Source organism: Maylandia zebra, linkage group LG16, assembly GCF_041146795.1.
Source record: "Maylandia zebra isolate NMK-2024a linkage group LG16, Mzebra_GT3a, whole genome shotgun sequence".
NCBI lineage: Eukaryota > Metazoa > Chordata > Actinopteri > Cichliformes > Cichlidae > Maylandia > Maylandia zebra.
The window spans coordinates 26846205-26865664 of NC_135182.1; the positions used below are offsets into that span (position 1 = coordinate 26846205).

Genomic DNA, 19460 nt, shown 5'->3' on the forward strand with positions numbered 1-19460 from the left:
AAAAACAATCATTGTTTTCTCATTCTTATGCCCTTAATTTCAGCTATTAAGGTTACCTGTTTGTTACTTCGGTGTAAGCTGAATTTGAAAAAGGAAGGGAAGGGAGGGGGGCAGTGAAACGATGACAGCAGCTGCTGAAGTTCTTTAATTTGAGCTTGTGAAAAGAGGCCATCACCTGGTCCAGGTAGACAGGACCCTGGCTGTGTTTCAGCTCTCCCTCACCTGCGTCTTATACCTGTCGTCAGTCGTAACTCATCGTGTCATGCTGGATGTCCAAGGCCATGAAAGGTGATCTAGCCCCCCCAAAGAAAATCTGTACGTGCACCTGAACACAAATGGCCCTATTTCAGCATGTTTCCTGTCTGCAGCCCCTGTAGCAGGTTATCTAGAGTCTTTACCTGGAGAAGGGTCACCCTGGCAACCACTAAAAGGATACCCAGTTCTTAAAAATAAAAATAGCTTTAATCCTAAACTTTAATTTAATTTAGTTTCTTTGGTGTTTAACATGTAGCTAAGGAGGAGGCGTCGTTCCCACCTTCCCAAGGCGAACTCGTAATCGGATATCAGGAGTGGGTGTCATTATTTTGAAGTGGAAAATATCTATTAGGCGCTCATGGGCACGGAGATTAAAATTGTGTTCAGAGACACTAAAACAAGCGGGGTAAATCCGTGTCCCAAAACACGAATCGATAAATACGATTGGCCAATATCCCTCCGCCCCGCTCAGCACGCACACACACACATAAATGTGCAAGTAGTCCCGCCTGTGACACGCCAAGCAGGAGGGGGCGGAGCCAAGCATGAGCTAGACTGACACGTAAGAGTCCTGCGTAAAATTAAAGGAAGAAGCTGCATCTTTTCCTCAAGTTGTCTCTGGATGCTCCACTTCGATGAAGAGTCGAGCTGTCCCAGTCCAGAGGCCTGTTTGGACGCCTTGAAAGCGACCGAAGCGGGACTGCCGGACAGAGAGATCCGACGCTCAAGATGAGATTTTCGTTGTTAATTTCTGTGCTGCGGTCGCTCGGCCCGGTGGTGATCGGTATTTCTTTAGGCTTCACGCTGAGTTTACTGAGCGTGAGCTGGTCGGAAGACGCGTGTTCTCCGGACAGTAAGGAAGGGGAGGCTGTGTCTTTAGGTAAGGATGGACTGCTCAAAGGAGCCCGAAAGCCCAACTCTATTTCTGCTGTCAACGATGTGACGTCCGAAGAGGATTTTCAACCAAGAATAGTCCCGTACAAACAGATCCAGCCGAGCGCCCCAAAGAAAGTTTTCAGGTAACTTGTGTTTGTTGGTTCACTTTGACTGGGAGAGCACAGCCTGACAGCACGTTGCTATACACTACAGCACAGCAGGCCGCTGTGTAGATCATCCCCTCTAATGATGACTGGTCTCTGATGGTCATGATTATGATGATGTTGAAATCACTCATTGTGTGACTTCACATCATAACGCCTGCGCTGGTAACGTGGCCAGGTGTCCTACTTTCTGTGCACACCATTGTTCCTGTGTCCCATAAGTGGAGACAAAGATCTAGGTTTGGTTGGCGCAAGTTTACAGGCTCAAGTAAAGTGAGGACAAGATGCCTCACAAGAGACGTGCACATCTGTAGATGCGCACCAAACATGATTAAGAGGCAGAAAAGCTGCTGAAATTGCAGGTTTAACAGTTACTTCAATGGAGAAATGTGATTACAGGAGTTTGCAAAGAGTGTTAATTAGTGAGGGAGCTGAGAAAATTGCATTCAAAGACTTTTTTTTTTTTTTTTACACATTCAGTCACTAATTCTCATGTAGCTATACAATTATAATTGAGTATCCTCATCATTGAAGCTAATAAGACAGCCAGTGGTAGCCACAGCTGATTCAGAGCCTGTTTCCTTCTAACAACGTGAAGTCTGCACCACTTCCTCTGCTGTTTTCCAGTGTAACCCTGGCCAGAGTAGAGCTAGTTTTTTTTCTGTGCTACAGTATGCCTCCAAACTTGCATTTTTTTCCCCTCTCTGAGTAAAGACCTTATTTAAGTGCTGGCCTCTGCACCCACAGTGGCTGAATTTCAGTTCAATTCCAAGAAAGGGTCTTTCCTCGTAAAGAAGTTCTGCTGAGGCTACAGATGAAAACGTGCAATTGCCGAGGTTTCAGAGGCAGCTTATGCCAAACGTTGGTTTGTTCAGTAAAGGGTGGTGCATCTTATAATTGTTCTTATGAATTATGCCTAACCCTAATCCCAATGAAGCTAAATGTGGGGCTAAAGGAAGTAGGCTTTCCCAGATCAGGTTGATACTGTCTTTTATAGCCATTGTTATTACAGACTCTGTTCCGTCTGGTAATCCTCAGTTTTCAGTTGCATCCTAACTTTTGTAAACTTGAGCCAATTAAGATGTGAACCACTGTCTTATAATGTAGAGTAGGGTGTGAGACTCCTGAGGACTGTACTACCAAGCAGGATTTTGACTTATCAAGGTAACTTTGGTGTTAACCCAGGTTGGTCTGTACTATTAAGGTGGTTCACTTTTTACCAAGGTTCATTGCTATGGTAACTTAAGCTGTGAACCTTGCACATTAAAGATCAGCAAGTACAAAGTCGCCACCTCCTGACCAATCAGGTTTTCTGAAAATAGCGCCAGCCTTCTTGGAAGATATCTAACCTTGATAACAGGAGGGTATAAAGTTATAAAGTTTGTTTTTAATGGCTCCAGTTTGACTTTGTTTTCCCGAAGAGTCAGTAAGAAAACTTCTAGGTTCAGTTGTCCTTGCCATGTTTTCTCTGTTGGGTGCAAACGATTTTACAACAGTTTTGTTGTTCTGCAAACATGAATACCAAAATCGGGAAACCTGTTTGTACTTGTGCGCTCTCTATCAATTGCATTTAGACAAAACCTACATTTTAAATCAGTTCTTTGTATCAATTCTTTACTGTTATCCATCATCAAGCTGGAGCTGAAAGAATAAAAACCAAAACTGTCCTATGCAAATTTAAACATTCATTTAATGGAATACTCGTTTATACCTCATCCTTAATGATATAGTCTGTTAACTCACACAACTTGTATTGTTGCAAGCTTTTCTTTCTGTCTTTAAACAGGCTTAACTTTGTTAATATAGTAGGTCTCTTCCAGTCTCACGGACCAAAACATTTAATGAAATCATGTATCACTTATAACACTAAACTACTGCACGGTCCTTTTCCTCTCACACTGCAGCAGCTGTTCATTCCGTTATATCTGTGTAAGCTATTCATATTTTCCTAATATCATAGTTTACTCTTTCTTTGCGAAATCAGCTTCCAGTAAAATAATCAGTGTGACAGGTCAGATGTTGCCAAAAACCCCTTTTTCATGTGAACACGCTGATATCTAGATTAGGAAACTCTGGGTTAACTTAGTGAGTTGATAACCAGCTTTGTGTGACTGCTTATCTCAATCACCAGTGTTATGTTAAATTAGTCCAGATAACAGAAAGATACCCTGGGGATTTTGAACTCGCTTCACGGTACAGGCCCAGGTCACCGATATCCAGAGCTCATGTAGATGTTCTCACATATACTCTTTGTCCAACCGAGAGTTCAAAATGCAAATATTTAATGTGGGACCACACATGTGAAGAGAACAGCTGCAAATTCTCTTGGGGGAAAAATGTTGTTTAAAATTTGTTCCACTGTCTTGAGTGATCTATTGACCAACAGTTGCAGCTCTAACAACAGGCCATTATTAATGCTATGTGGAGCATAACAAGGAAATGAAAATCAGTTTGGCGTTGTGGTAAATGATGAAACACAATGCAAGTTCTTACATGTTTACTTTTCCGAAGAACATTAGTTGTTACTTGTGTGTCAAGATATTTAAATCATCTAATCAACAAACTCTGTTTTGGTGTTTTCTGTTAAGATGGAAATATTGCGAAAGCCTGACTGGACACTGATGTTTAGAGGATCTTCTTGCAGATTTGAAAGGGGAAGGAAAAAAAAAATTAGTCAGAAATGCTGTAAAGTCATCAGGCAGTCCAGTGTGATTCTCTTTTGAGACTTACAATCCACCACTATAGGTCACTACATCATGTCTGTTTAGTCCTTGTTTTCTCTAATGATTTAATAATTTCTAGATGTTTAATGAGCTGAACAATAAATTACAAGACTCTACAACAGTTTTTGAGCCACACCTCAATAGTTTGCTTTACTTCAAAGGAGTCTGACATTCTTGACATTTTTTTTAACTGATTTTGAGCAATAGTTCTCAAGGCGTTCTGAAGGTCTTTTAAATGTTTCATTTGAACATTGAATGTGAATTAACGAGCAGTTAATCTGATCTTCGTACTTGAGCATTTTTCAGAGCAATGTTATTTTTGTTTGTTAAGCCACTTGACACTGACCTATGGCATTCATTCATTCATTCATTCATTCATTCATTCAAGAATAAAAGACACCAAAACCAGTCTTGTGCCTGCACATAACAGACAACTTGGCGCATAACCAATTTTAAATTATATCTTTAGACACCAAATTTGTTTAGTTAAATTTATTTAAAAAGAACAACAAGGTGATTCCCAAAGAGTCATTACACAGTACTTTACATATGCGAAATAATATATTATGATATAAGATCTATTTAGATCATTAGTTCTTTTGTTGGCAGTTTTCATTCAAAGCAGCATCGACTCAGTCACCGTTTGACATCTCTTTCAGGGCCAAGTACATCAGCACGGAGTTGGGGATGCGGGAGCGTCTGTTCGTCGGGGTCATGACCTCCAAAAACACCATTAACACCTTAGGTGTAGCTGTGAATCGAACCATCAGCCATCATCTGGACGCTGTGATCTTCTTTACTGGTTCGCGCAGCCGCAAAATCCCTCACGGCATGTTTGTGGTTTCTCATGGAGACGAGAGGCTGATATGGAACATGTTCCAGACCATCAAATACATTTTCGACCATTACATCAATGAATACGACTGGTTCTACTTTGTCCAAGATGACGCCTACACTGAAGCCGACCGGATCAAAGCACTGGTGGAGCACTTGAGTATGGATCGAGAACTTTACATGGGCAGGCCTGAGGAGTTCATAGGTGGGGCAATGGAAGGGAGGTACTGCTATGGAGGGTTTGGGTACCTGCTGTCACGTAGCTTGCTGCTACGACTCCAGCCCTTCCTGGAAAATTGTAGGAACGACATCCTGAGCGCCCGGCCTGATGAGTGGCTTGGACGATGCATCATTGATTACACCAGCATAAACTGCGTTGGCGAATATGAGGTAGGTTGAGAAGTGGATTTAGAATCCTATGACCCTATAGACCTCTATGCAATAGGACATACTGACAGCCAGAAAAGTCGCTGTCTGCTGGCTTTCCGAAGTAATGCAGGTTTAAAGCACTTAAATCTACGTTTGGGACACAGAAACTTTTATACAGTCTTTGAAAGACCAAACACCTTTTTAATAGTGCATTTATTTGTGTATCAAACCATAAAGAAGACTTGCACAAAGTCTTTCATTCAGAACAGCCATGTGATAGGTCATAGCAGTTATTTTAAAAAACTTTTTAGTTTTTTTTAGTTTAGCCCTCACAGTACAAATCATGCTTTGCCTCTGGGAAAGCACTTAAAGCTGATGGACAGCTAGCTATATAAAACTGTAATTACCATGCAAGTACAGAGATGGTATTTGTGTTACAGAGTGGTTTGCTAATACCCTTTAGCCTTGCATTTTTTGCATCTCCAGCAGCACTGTGGAATAAGCAAACAGGCAAAGAAAGCACAGCTCACAGTTCAGCTTAGATTCAATGGCGTGAAAATCCCCTGTGGGTCAACATGCTCTGCGCCTGTAATGTCATTAACATTTAAGGTCAAACAAGCTCTGTCTGACCACCCTTTAGGCGATTGGTTGTGTCATTCAGGAAGTCTGCTTCACCCATACTAAAGTTTTGGTTTTGTTTGTATTATTTTCCATACATGTAAAAATCTTTTTAGCTTCTATTTACCCTTACTTGGCCTTCCCCCAAAGCAGGAAACCATCTTGTACCATAGCTGAGAGTGAATAACTTGGCTATCTTAAGTGCCCTGAGCCAGAATAGCTCCACCAGAGTCCCCTCACACTCCCACACCCCCAAGATAAGGGGAGAAACAGAGGCAAGCTAAAAGGCCTCAAATGGCTAAAGAAAATAGCTTGAACACAGACCCAGGCATTTTTTTTTCTGCTAAGAAAGAGAACACTGGTGACAATTAGGCTTCACTAAGTCTTCAGCTACAGGGTGTAAGTTGGCAAACATTTCCAACAGAATTGCTTCACTGCTCAGTTAAGCATTGTCTCTGTTCTTTGTTCTTTTAATAGCTTGATCAGATTGGGTTCACTTTTTTTAATCACTCAAGCTCCTTAGGTGGTTACTTTGTTTTCAGCTTAAGTGACCATGTCTGTAAGTGGGATTCTGCCGCCTGTGTCAGTCACTTCTGTTAGTTTCCTCCTTTTTTTTTTTCTCCTCCTTCAAGCCTGTTACTAAAGTGAGAGACACCGTTAAGAGTGCCCAAAATAAACACATCCCTAAAAATGACCAAAAGTCTAACTGTAAAAATCTCCAGTTATAAACCGTCTTGTTTTATTTAAACGAAAAAAAAAAAAGAATCTGTCTACAGTTCACTGTGCAATTATGGTCAGCCTTGCAGCAGAGACGAGCACAAGATGCTGCCTGGATGGCATGTAATGTTTGTTTGAATGAAAGCAGCGCTGCATAACAGCTGACAGCTTGGAATAACAATAGGCGTGTTTGTGTCGTCGCACCTCATGAAAGGACCTGTGTGATTCCTTTCAGGGACTTCACTACCACCATTATGAGTTGGCAAAAAACTCTGATCCAAGCAAAGAACAGAGTGAAGAGTTTAAGAAAGCCCTGACCGTCCATCCAGTGTCTGACCCGGAGCAGATGTACCGCCTGCACAGATTCTTCACTGAGATTGAACTCCAGAAGACTTATGATGAGATTGCTAAGCTGCAGGTAAGCTGATTTTCAAGTGTCGCAAATCACCCATGGATCAGTCACAAATAAAAACCTGCCTGCTCGCCTCCATTGTTGGCACAAAAATACCACAATTTCAGTGTAGTACGAGCTGGGTTAAATGTGTCTATTTTAACACTTATTGTGTTTCCACAGGCAGAAATAAAGAATGTGAGTGTTGTTGCTTTTGAGGGGAATCGAAGCGCCCAGTGGCCAGTGGGGATCAATCCTCCTTTTGAACCAAAGTCTCGGTTTGAAGTTCTGAAATGGGAATACTTCACAGAGGAGGAGATTTATTCGTGCATTGATGGCTCACCCAAGTGCGAGTTGCGCGGCATTGACCGCATGGACGTGGCGGATGTCATTGACACCGCCATAGGAGAGCTGAACAAGAAGTACATGCCCATTATACACTTAAAGAAGCAGCAACTGATTAATGGCTACAGACGCTTTGACCCCATTAGGGGGATGGAGTACACCTTAGACCTTCAGCTGGAGGCTGTTAATCAGAAAGGTCACAGCCGCTCCATCACAAAGAGGGTTCATCTGGTGCGACCTTTGAGCCAGATAGAGATCATTCCCATGCCATATGTCACTGAAGCTACAAGGGTCCACATTATTATACCGCTTACTCTGCAGGACCGGAGCTACGTCGATCACTTTCTTGAAGTCTTTGCCTCGAATGCCTTTGAGACCAGCGAAAATGCAATCCTAACCTTCTTGTTTATTTATGACCCAGTGGAGGCCCAACAAGTTAGCCAGAATGATATATTTGCCAGTGTGAAGTCTCAGATAACCGTTTATGAACGCAAATACCCTGCAGTTAAAATCCCGTGGATCAGTGTTAAGACGGAAACGCCATCCCAGATCAAATTCATGGACATCATCTCAAAGAAGCACCCCGTCGACACGCTCTTCTTCCTGGCTGAAGTCAACACGAACATCAATTCGGAGTTTCTGAATCGCTGTCGCATGAATGCCATTAACAATTGGCAAGTATTCTTCCCCATTCATTTTCAGGAGTACAACCCCGACGTGGCTTATCACAACCAGCCACATCCAGACACACTTGATCTGGTCAAGGACGCGGGCCTTTTTGACCGCAGGTCGTTTGATGAAACGTGCTTCTACAACTCGGACTACATGACGACGCGCAGTCGGATGGTGGCGGACGTCCAAGAAAACGAGGAGATTCTAGAGAACATGGATATCTACGAAATGTTTGTAAAGTATTCAGGTCTGCACGTATTCAGGGCAATAGAGCCAGCGTTACGCCAGCAATACCTTTATGAAGTCTGCAACCCAAGACTCAGTGAGGACATCTATCACAGATGTGTTCAGAGCAACTTGGAGAGCATCGGTTCTCGCTCCCAACTTGCCATGCTGCTTTTTGAGCAAGAGCACGGAAACAGCACTTAAAAATAGCAGTGAAACCTGTGCTCCTGCACGTTCGCTAAAAAAGTCTCGAGGCTTGAATTTAGGGTGAAGAGGGCAACCGTTGTGCCACCACCCATCGCTTAAACTTTTTACCAAGTACAACTCCTGCTTAGGGGTGTAGGTGACTTTTAGTCACCAAGTCAGGTAACACAAGTGATTGTCTCTGTCTTCCTGTGTGCATTAAGGGCAGTTTGGATATATATAAGTGCAGTACACTCCCAATAAAACCTTTTCACATAGTTTTAATGATTGCGTCAAGCAGGCTTTGACCACTAGAGGGCAGAAACTTTGCAGTATTGACTTGATTGTTATGATTCAGACGTCCAATGCATTCAGTGGGATTTATAACCTTGATTTTGGTTCGCAACACTTGGATGTAATGCTTGTGCTTTTGACTATTTTGAATACAACAGGCATGATTGAGCTGATGTACTGGCTGCAGCTGCTCAACTAAACGAACCAAAACAAGTTGCAAAAACTTTTAGTATGTTGTTGCTTTTTCAGTGGGAATGTCCTTTAATTTAATGTCGATATCAAAGGTATTTTAAAGCGGAGCTGTCTATTTTTTTTTTTTTTTTTTTTTTTTTTACTGGTAACCTATGTGTCCCTTCACAAGGGGGCACTGAAGTGTTGCACTTTGGTAAATACTCAAATCAGTAAATATCAAAAGTGCATATTTGCATATGTGCCTTGACAAAAATGACTCCACGAGGTATTGTACATCTATATATTTTTTTAGATTTATGAATAAAATCAATAACGCTTTGGATAAATGGGAGGTGTTACCTTTCACTGTGCATGAAGCCTGATACAGCGGTGGTTATCGCAGAAATGTCAGACCACCAGCTATCCACAGGCTGCACATGTGCCTCAAAGCAGGGAATGGAGCTTCTGAGAAATTGCTGCTGGAACTTTTATATAATAGATACAAACCTTTATTTTTATGTAGGCCAGCATTGTGTTTTTAAGTTATTCAGAGGTTGTCTACTTGTAAGTTTTCCAAGAAAACTTGCTTGCATGAGGCAGTAGATGAGGGCGAGGGCTCATTATTAAATGCTTGTAGCGATTGCTCAGATTTTTCAAGAGTCCCTTTTGAAATGTACGGTACTTTTTAAATTAGAATTGAATTAGTTTAGTAACAGCTGAAATAAAGAATGTATGAAGACATTTCACCAGGTGTAGGCAGTCTGAGAACTCCAAAAGAAACTGTTTTTGTTTTGCTTTTTTTAAAGAATTTCAACTGTGTTGTTAAGATATTGTAAGTCACTGGTTGGCATCATTGTCCTCCCATGCGGTGTGCTCAGTTACACAAATGGCTGCTTTCTCCCAGTTGTAACGCTGCCCAATGGGGGTCTTTTCTGGTGGAGGTAGCGGTACTGGACACCATAATGTCATTGAGTATATTATAATGTGCAATATTACAGATAACACAGCTGAATATGTCTGATGGAGGACTTTTCATTCGAAAGCAGTGTGTATATCAAAAATACTGTACGTGACTCATTCTTTCTGTTTGATACGAAGTAAATACACTGTAATTTCTTATGACAAGACCTTTTAATGTATTTTCTCTGACACTAGACACTTTTCATCATCCGGTTTACTTGGAAATACATAAAATCAAGGCAAGTCCTGTTATTTAACTGTAATTGGATTTGATGTATATGTTGGAAACACTACATCCACTTTGGTGGTCCTGAAAGGTGTTTTCTGTATTGTCTGCCATGTGAACATTTTATTTTTCCTTGACGCGTCTTTTTTCAAGATGAGTCTTTCTTTTTACCATTACGGTGCACCAGCTTGTATGAATGTTTGTCTCAATCCTTTGAAGAGTACGATGCTAATAATGTGCATAATTGAAAATATAATCTGTGAAAGATTGCTGAAAGTGCTGAGATTACAATATGAAGTTATTGTGGTGATCTGCGTCGTCTTTGCCTTCTGCAGACGCGAATTAAAGGAGCGGGCAGATTAATTATCACATCCGTCATCGCCGAGCGCAGTCTCTTAAGTATTTTGTCCATAATTTATTCAATCTGTCATATCTCCTAAATTATGCATCTTCTAAACACTTCAGCGCTAACAGAGGCTTCCATGACATTTTCTGTGCATCTATAAATATTTTATAGACACTCTATTTTTAAACTTTTTTTTTTTTAAGCTTTATTTACACTCCAGTTTCTATTGTATTATTTTGTGACGGAATCAAGTATCTGCTTTGTCCTTTTGCTTTCAAACAGAAACAAAATTCACTTTGGATCAAGCAAATTATTTAAAATAAAACATTTTTTTTCTTTAAAATTTTCCATTGCTGATTGAACCTGTTGGTTTAGTGTTCAGTGCACGTGGGTACTTGTAAAACCAAAGCAATACTTTTCAATTTAAAGTTCATCACATCCAAATGTGTGCTGTAATTACCAATAAGCTGTGAATTGTAATTTTATTTGTTTTTGTTTTTTTTAAATAAAGGATGTTTAAATATGACATTTTGTCCTTTTGTTGTCTGGATTGCTGTGATATAACATGGTTGGCAATGCAGGAACAGAATCCTTTTTGTCCTTTAGGTGTCAGCAGAAGAATGCGTTTGCTGTCAGCAGCGCAGGTCCCAGACCAGTAATGGCTACTGGTCGCTACAAGCAGAGGATTGAACGTGTAGAAATCACATTTCTAATACGAAGAAGACTGTTTTAATCTCACAGAAATAAGCAACATTTTCTCAGCAATATTGCTGCCCACGTTAGAACTTGGGTATTCCTGATGTCTGGGTTGGGTAAAAACAGGGAAAACGGCGCAACCTTAATTACAGCTTTAGTTATTTCAAGGGTCTATATGTACTGCCCCGAGGCATGCTGTAAAACCGCATAACTACAGAGCAGCTGTGAGTTAATTGTAAGCCATTATTTTGTACTTTATTTTATGTTCAATCCCAGGACTTTCTCCTGTCGTGTGAGGACAAGGTTGTTTTAAGTCCTCCAGAAAGCAGTAAAAAAATTAAAAAAATTAAATCATCAAAAAAAAAACCCAAACAATTCACCTTTTAACAAGCAGAATAACACATTTTTTACCATCTCTATCAATAATCCTGCTCTCATCTTGTAGGAGCTAGCCTTCGAGATGTCTTTATGCAACCTTAAAGGTCATTCAAAAGGAAATAAAAATGGCCAGAGTCTGAATTGCTATTCAATGGTGTGGTTTGTAGGGGAATAAAAAGACGGCATACAGTGAAATGGGATTTAAGAGGCACTGGTTTTTATCTAAACTTTAATATTCATTGTATTTACCATATTTAACATTTATAAAATGTGTTCTAACAGAAGAAATAATCACAAGATCACACTTATATACAAAATGTAAGCGTTCCTTGTCACTGCAGGGATAGTCCATTTCCATTTCTGTCAGATATAGGATGAAATTTCTCCTTTTGAATTCCTGACAGCTCCTTGCATCACCCTGCACTTATATTTTTCTCCGAGGCCTCAGCTGAAAAAAATAAAATAAAATGAGCAGGAAAATGGCAGATATTCAAAACCTAACATCTGTGGCTAGTGAGATTACATTAATTTTTATGGGTAATGCAGCAAGCACATACAGGCTGATTGGTAGTTTAAGCTTTTAAAAACATAGGTAGGTCCCCTATGTAAAGGGAGCTCGGAGTAGGAATCCCAGGAATGTGAGCTACATGTTGTTAAGAAGGGAAGTTGTCCCGTCTGCTACAGCACAGACCTGCCGCCCACCGTGTGGTCATGTGGCACCTCACACAGGCTGCTGCTGCTGTAAAGTTATCTGTGTTTTTTGACGAATGCAGAATTATCTGAAGTTGTGTTTTGCAGTGAACCTAAACACACTGTCTTCAGGATTAAAAAAGCCTTTCCACATCCACTTTAGGCTTTTCCGTTTAAATAAAACTCTACAGTAATAAAGCAGCCCTGTATTCATCTCAACACACCAACCCCTGTGTGACTTCTCTGAGGATAGCTACAATTATTGATGACAGAGGAGAAGATTGTTATGCATAGCCTGTACAGGATGCCATCAGAGACTCAGATTGGGAACCTTTTGAAAATGTCAAAGTGACACATGATTATGAATATTAAACAGCCATGTATAGCCCATGATTACTTGAAAGGAGGAGGGGATTTGGCAGATGGAGACTGGAATCTCACTGTGAGCCAAAGTGATGTATGGTAATATTGCGGCAACAGAATACACCTATCAAATTAACGGGAAAAATGATGTTGTCATTTGTTAACATGAAATTCTGTATCGTGTAAGGTATTCTTGCATTTCTCAGACACTGGAGTGTCTGCCACCTTCTGTGTAGGAACGAATTTGGTTCACACTCTGCACCAGCGCATTGCGTGATACCTATTCTGACACGTGTAAGTCCAAACTACAGCTTGAGAGCACACATCTGCAAAAACCTCACTCAAGATTAAAGGTGCTTGTGATATAAAACATGCAGTCCCATGTCACCGATCTGGATTAGCATATACGCTGACCTTTCTAAAATTTCTTAGAGGCTTGTACTAGCAAAGCATACAAAAACTTGTATCAGTTCTGAATAATTCTCTCTTTTGGGTGTAACAGAATGCAATTAATTTGCAAAAGAAAATAATGAGGAGCTCACAGCTAGTCTTTACCGGCTACTGGGTAACCTCATGTACAGCCCCCACTACTCTACTGCAGGAACTTAAGCAAAACAACAATCTAATCCCCCCGGTTGTTTTCTTCTCTTATTATAATGAACTAAAAGCAAATTCCAGCCTTTAGGATTTGCTAAAGTAAATGAAACACAGATTTCTTTGTCACAAGATAAAAAAGTGTGAGCAGCATCTGCCATCTTACTACTACAAATATTTCAAGAAAGAACTGGATATTTCTGTTCAAAATCACACTCGAGCTCCTATTTAACCATTAAAAACAAAGCACAGACACACGGCCAAACAGATGAAACGTCTGACTATGATGTGGCTGACAGCACAGGACCCCATTCTGGTTGAGTTGGTCCTACTAGTTCCCTGAAACAAAAATCCATATCGGCAATGCTTCAAAGGTTGTCCATCCCATCTCTGCTATCATAAACAATAATCTACTTTAGGTTATACGATAAAACATAGACAATGCTGTTGTAAGTTCCAGTTTCTTATTTGAAAAGAATGGTGCAAGAAAGAGCCTTAAATCAAATATGCATTTCTAGGTGGCTAAGGGAAGTCTGGTAAGTTCCTGCAGTGGAAAAAAAGAGACTAGTCGTGAATCAGTGAATCAGTTTATATTTCCCTTTGCTTACTTGTGCTCTTAAAAATTTGTGTTGTCCTCTGTCCTTTTTTACATAAACCAATAAGAATATATCCGGCTCTGCCACAGTACCTGTTTACGTTGCTGCCACATCTGCATCTCCAGAGGTGGCTTCAGCTGATAAAACCTTCCCGCCGCAGTAATACTCTTCCAGCTTTTTGATTGTAATCCCTCCTTTTTTCATGGATCAGCTCATCTGAGCTGTGTCAGTCTAATGTGCTCAGTCATGTGTGCAAAATGTTAAAGTGCGCATGCAAACACATAAACAAACACACACACACGCTGGGTCCCCACTGTAAATAGCTGCTGTACTTTTACAGTAGTTCTGAAGGAGATGAGTTTGCAAAAAAAATGTGTAAAAAATTCTCTTATTGCTTATGTCAGCTTTAAGTAAGGATGCTAACCAAGATGAAGAGTGGATGGTGGGCAGAAATGAGTCGAATAGGAGGAATACTTAAAGCGCAACCATGTCATATGTGAAAACATAACCCGATCCTCATCCGTAAGCAAAGCATGTTTGTGTTGTCTCAGACATCTTAAAGGAAATGATGGATATAATAGTCACAATGCATTCAGTCCGTTCTTGTTACCTGGACGAAAGTATCGATGTCTGGCAGTCTACGTATCTGCAGATTGTAAGTGTACAGTAATTGCTACAATCGTGATCGCTATATTTTCTTATAAAAATTGTCTCTAAAATGTATAAATAACTAAAATTAATAGTACATAAGATATATATTAACTAAAAATAAACAACAACCATCGAAACAGAACCTTTAGAACTTTCTCATTTTTACGTTGGACTTTATGTACAGGTACAATGCTACTCTCTAACACCTTAACCACAAACCAGACAAAGTGTATCATGTGGAAAGATGCTGATAGATCTTCTAAGCCAAGGTCATATATTTCAGCCTAAATAGCTCCCTTCATACTTTGGATGGTGAATAAGGTATGCTTACTGAATTATTGTCATCTTGTATACAATATAGAACATATAATAGTATCTCTTTAAATAATTACATAATATATTGTGTAGATGACTTGATATGGTACACTGTGTTCTCCTCGAAGTAAGAGAAACAGTTTCAAGAGACATACATGGAAGGATACAGACGGAAAAAAAATCTGAGATGCTAGCTGAATAAATAAATCTTTTTTTTTCTTATTTCTTTCTTTTTTTGGAATATAAACTGGATCAAGGTGACATGCAGTCCTCCTCTTGTTCCCTTGTAGTGATCATGTACCAAAAAATTGGTCCTGAAATCACAAAGTGTCTTGAATCATAACATGAAGCGGGGCGATGTTGAGTGGGATCCCATCCAGAGACAGAGAGAGAGATAGAGCAAAAAAAAAAAAAAAGGAAAGGAGAAAAAGCCGTGTCCGTTTTGTGCCTACATACTGTACGTACAAGTGGTTTGTTAGCAGCACAAGTTTGGTGTTTGACTTTGGCTGTAGCTTTTCACTGGTGACAGCAAAGGAGTGACGGAAATGCCAAGGGTCTGTTATTGGTCTCAACACAGACAGCTCTTATCTTCTGTTGTCACCAAGACAGGAAACAATGGTTGGCTTTAGCAAGCGAAGTCCTCAAACACCCCATGGTGTCCGGCATGGTGGTGGTGAGGATGAGGATGGGGGTGAGGATGAGGGACGTGGTGGTTGGGGAGAATCGTGTTAGCATAGGCCCCCTCTGGGTGACTCCGTGGCATGTCATTGGGCTCCTGTTGAAAACAAAGCAAAGGGGGTCAGTAAGTATATTTATCATTAAATACAGGGAGTGCAGAATTATTAGGCAAGTTGTATTTTTGAGGAATAATTTTATTATTGAACAACAACCATGTTCTCAATGAACCCAAAAAACTCATTAATATCAAAGCTGAATGTTTTTGGAAGTAGTTTTTAGTTTGTTTTTAGTTTTAGCTATTTTAGGGGGATATCTGTGTGTGCAGGTGACTATTACTGTGCATAATTATTAGGCAACTTAACAAAAAACAAATATATATCCATTTCAATTATTTATTTTTACCAGTGAAACCAATATAACATCTCCACATTCACAAATATACATTTCTGACATTCAAAAACAAAACAAAAACAAATCAGTGACCAATATAGCCACCTTTCTTTGCAAGGACACTCAAAAGCCTGCCATCCATGGATTCTGTCAGTGTTTTGATCTGTTCACCATCAACATTGCGTGCAGCAGCAACCACAGCCTCCCAGACACTGTTCAGAGAGGTGTACTGTTTTCCCTCCTTGTAAATCTCACATTTGATGATGGACCACAGGTTCTCAATGGGGTTCAGATCAGGTGAACAAGGAGGCCATGTCATTAGTTTTTCTTCTTTTACACCCTTTCTTGCCAGCCACGCTGTGGAGTACTTGGACGCGTGTGATGGAGCATTGTCCTGCATGAAAATCATGTTTTTCTTGAAGGATGCAGACTTCTTCCTGTACCACTGCTTGAAGAAGGTGTCTTCCAGAAACCGGCAGTAGGACTGGGAGTTTAGCTTGACTCCATCCTCAACCTGAAAAGGCCCCACAACCTCATCTTTGATGATACCAGCCCAAACCAGTACTCCACCTCCACCTTGCTGGCGTCTGAGTCGGACTGGAGCTCTCTGCCCTTTACCAATCCAGCCACGGGCCCATCCATCTGGCCCATCAAGACTCACTCTCATTTCATCAGTCCATAAAACCTTAGAAAAATCAGTCTTGAGATATTTCTTGGCCCAGTCTTGACGTTTCAGCTTGTGTGTCTTGTTCAGTGGTGGTCGTCTTTCAGCCTTTCTTACCTTGGCCATGTCTCTGAGTATTGCACACCTTGTGCTTTTGGGCACTCCAGTGATGTTGCAGCTCTGAAATATGGCCAAACTGGTGGCAAGTGGCATCTTGGCAGCTGCACGCTTGACTTTTCTCAGTTCATGGGCAGTTATTTTGCGCCTTGGTTTTTCCACACGCTTCTTGCGACCCTGTTGACTATTTTGAATGAAACGCTTGATTGTTCGATGATCACGCTTCAGAAGCTTTGCAATTTTGAGACTGCTGCATCCCTCTGCAAGATATCTCACTATTTTTGACTTTTCTGAGCCTGTCAAGTCCTTCTTTTGACCCATTTTGCCAAAGGAAAGGAAGTTGCCTAATAATTATGCACACCTGATATAGGGTGTTGATGTCATTAGACCACACCCCTTCTCATTACAGAGATGCACATCACCTAATATGCTTAATTGGTAGTAGGCTTTCGAGCCTATACAGCTTGGAGTAAGACAACATGCATGAAGAGGATGATGTGGACAAAATACTCATTTGCCTAATAATTCTGCACTCCCTGTATAAGTCATTTTGATTTAAAGGAAAAGCCCCTTATCCCTGGGAAATACTTGCTGCTAGTCAGATCATAAGATTCTCTTGTGTCTGATGTACGGTGCCATGCTTACCCACCTTCTTGTTTCATTCTTCTTAGTTTTTCTTAGTCTTTTTGTTTTAGCTGCACATGTCAGTCACTCTAGCATACCTGCCTGATGTTAACCTACAAGTTGTCAAAAATGCCCTTGAACTTCTTCCCGCTTTGGGTCAATTTTCTTGACCCTTACTTGCTTTCTGTGTCCTGCGATTAGCCTTTCTCATCACATAAGGAAAGCTTTAGGTTAAGGGGGTTTTATTATGCTCATTTCCACCTCCATAATTTTTTTTGCTATACTTTATACTGGGGCCTTGATGCAGTCATTCACATCATCCGCAGCCTGAAACAAGCTGTTTTACCTCTTCTTTCTTCAAAGGCCACCTTCTCTTTAACCCAACTTTCTTCTTATGTGCTGCCCATCGCAACCATGAGGTTTGAACAGCCAGAGCTGTGTCCCAAGATGACCATATTAGGAATATCCCCTCTCACTGAAGTGATAAAGCTCTAAAAGTAGGGTAAAAAAGTACAGGTGGTTGCCAGTGCTACTATGGTGTAAACTTGAAAATCCTGGTTGATTTTCAGAAAAGTTTATCTCTGACCTTGATCTTAATTTCAAAGTTACTGAAACTTGCACTCGCCCGAGATTTATAGTAGATGCACGTATGGTATCAAAATCATACGTTGCCTCGTTCTGGAGTTATCACATTCACAAACTTGGGAGTCCAGGCAGCCCTACCGCCTGTCCGCCTGGCAGGGTGCTGACAATACCCCATCATCCTTTTACAGAGTAAAAACTGTCAGGAACTGGGTGTTAAGAGCCGACTGAAGCCTAAGGTTATGGATCACAGGGATTACTGGTGCATGATTAACATCGGCATCTCTTGCTGTAACAGTATAAATATTACAGAAAAAGCAAAGGAAAACACAATAGCTCCAATTTAAAGTACTTTCAGAGCTGTATGTAAGATGTCTAATATCTCCACCAGGCCAGCGTTGATTCATTTTCTGTAAGTTGTTAATGGATTTTAATGCGGTGGCATTTTTGCTTGTATTTATAACCGTTTCACAACCGCTTGTACCACTGACCTCAACAACAAAATACGATATTAGTCAACGTCTGACACAGTTTGTCATGGCATGCAGCGTGGACGTAAGACAGTCATAGTCGGATAAGAAGCCCATTGTTCACACAGAAATGAGCAACTTCCAAATAAAGTTGTGGAAGAGCTAATATGAACTCTGGGGGGAGGATGTGCTTTGCGCAGTGGTTAGGACTAATTAGGAACATTACACTCTTTATTGTTTTAGGATTGGGGGGGGGGAAATATTAATTTGCTTCTCCCTTACGCACTCTTTTGTTGTTTTCTAATGCAGTTCCAGTGCTGCAGGAGAAGTTGTACACTCGGCATGAAACCACTGTAAGCATCATTTGTTACATTGCACCATGTGCTGTACCTTTGCTTTCATTTCCTCTAGACCCACTGTTGCAACAGTGCTGGCCTGCTGCTTGTTCTTCTTCTCCTCTTTCTGCGGCCTCAGCAGACGCTGTAGCCGGTGCTTGATCACCTGGTTTCACCGAGACCACAGCGGCAGGCAGGGTGAAAGAGAACAGATGAAGGAATGAGACAAGACACGCAGCGGTGTGAAAGGTTCATCTGACATGACGTCTGCATTACAATCCCTGCCTCTGATTTTGCTTTATTCATACATGTTTGGCAGTCAGCTGGGTGTGAAGCTTAAAGGGGATACAGATGAGGCAGGAGTTCATTTCATGATCAGCGTTAGTACCATGTCCTCAGCACCGACCTGAGCGGATATTAGTTTCTCCTGCCTGGGAATCAAATAAAACTTCTCACATGCATAATAAGTGATAAGATTCGCACTGCAAGGCCTCTCCTTAAAATTTCAGGTGATTTTGTCTCAGAAGAACATACTGACATGCTCAGTGGTTACATTTGGAAATTAAAAAAAAGGATGACAATTAGAGGCAACAATGAAGCACTAATGTGTTTTATAAATAGTGACTGTTGGTTGGTTTCTGAAAACCAGCGGGACAATAACTGTTAATTATCGCTAATTATACCGCAGCTACCGCAGGTCTGGTTTCATATTGTGATTGGCTGATACGTGCGGACTTGCATGCACATTGTACCTCATAGATATAATCCAGTATTTCTAAGACTGTCAGGATGCTGGCTCCGATGAATAAACCCATCTGTCCACCAATGTCACCTGAAAAGAAAGGACTTAAGTAGTGAAGGAGAGGCCCAGCGGACACAATACCCAATCTGCTCCCATTTTCTGCTAATGATAATGAAAACTAAGCAGCGCTGCAATAAAAACAGCTT

The 19460-nt window shown here is 40.8% G+C and overlaps 2 protein-coding genes across 2 annotated transcripts in view; one reads left to right on the top strand and one right to left on the bottom strand.

Annotated features, from left to right (window-relative positions):
• Positions 1 to 831: 831 nt before the first annotated feature.
• Positions 832 to 10895, top strand: chpfa (chondroitin polymerizing factor a). Its single transcript, XM_004575459.4, has 4 exons — positions 832 to 1274; positions 4678 to 5242; positions 6792 to 6974; positions 7131 to 10895. The coding sequence occupies exons 1-4, from the start codon at positions 985 to 987 to the stop codon at positions 8391 to 8393; spliced, it is 2301 nt and encodes a 766-aa protein (XP_004575516.3). The 5' UTR covers positions 832 to 984; the 3' UTR covers positions 8394 to 10895.
• Positions 10896 to 10944: 49 nt separating this feature from the next.
• Positions 10945 to 19460, bottom strand: part of asic4a (acid-sensing (proton-gated) ion channel family member 4a) — a 97810-nt gene continuing 89294 nt past the window's right edge. Inside the window, exons 8-10 of the mRNA XM_004575460.3 lie at positions 19265 to 19344; positions 18568 to 18678; positions 10945 to 15427 (exon numbers count right to left, since the gene is read on the bottom strand). Coding sequence (XP_004575517.1) covers positions 15278 to 15427; positions 18568 to 18678; positions 19265 to 19344 — 341 coding nt within the window. The 3' untranslated portion in view covers positions 10945 to 15277. The remainder of the gene's footprint in view (positions 15428 to 18567; positions 18679 to 19264; positions 19345 to 19460) is intronic.

Excerpts from the sequence above, each read along its gene's own strand:
- chpfa (XM_004575459.4), top strand. The coding sequence starts at position 985 with ATGAGATTTTCGTTGTTAATTTCTGTGCTGCGGTCGCTCGGCCCGGTG. Across the intron at positions 1,275-4,677 it reads GCCCCAAAGAAAGTTTTCAG|GGCCAAGTACATCAGCACGG; the intron begins GTAACTTGTGTT and ends CATCTCTTTCAG. Across the intron at positions 6,975-7,130 it reads ATGAGATTGCTAAGCTGCAG|GCAGAAATAAAGAATGTGAG; the intron begins GTAAGCTGATTT and ends GTGTTTCCACAG.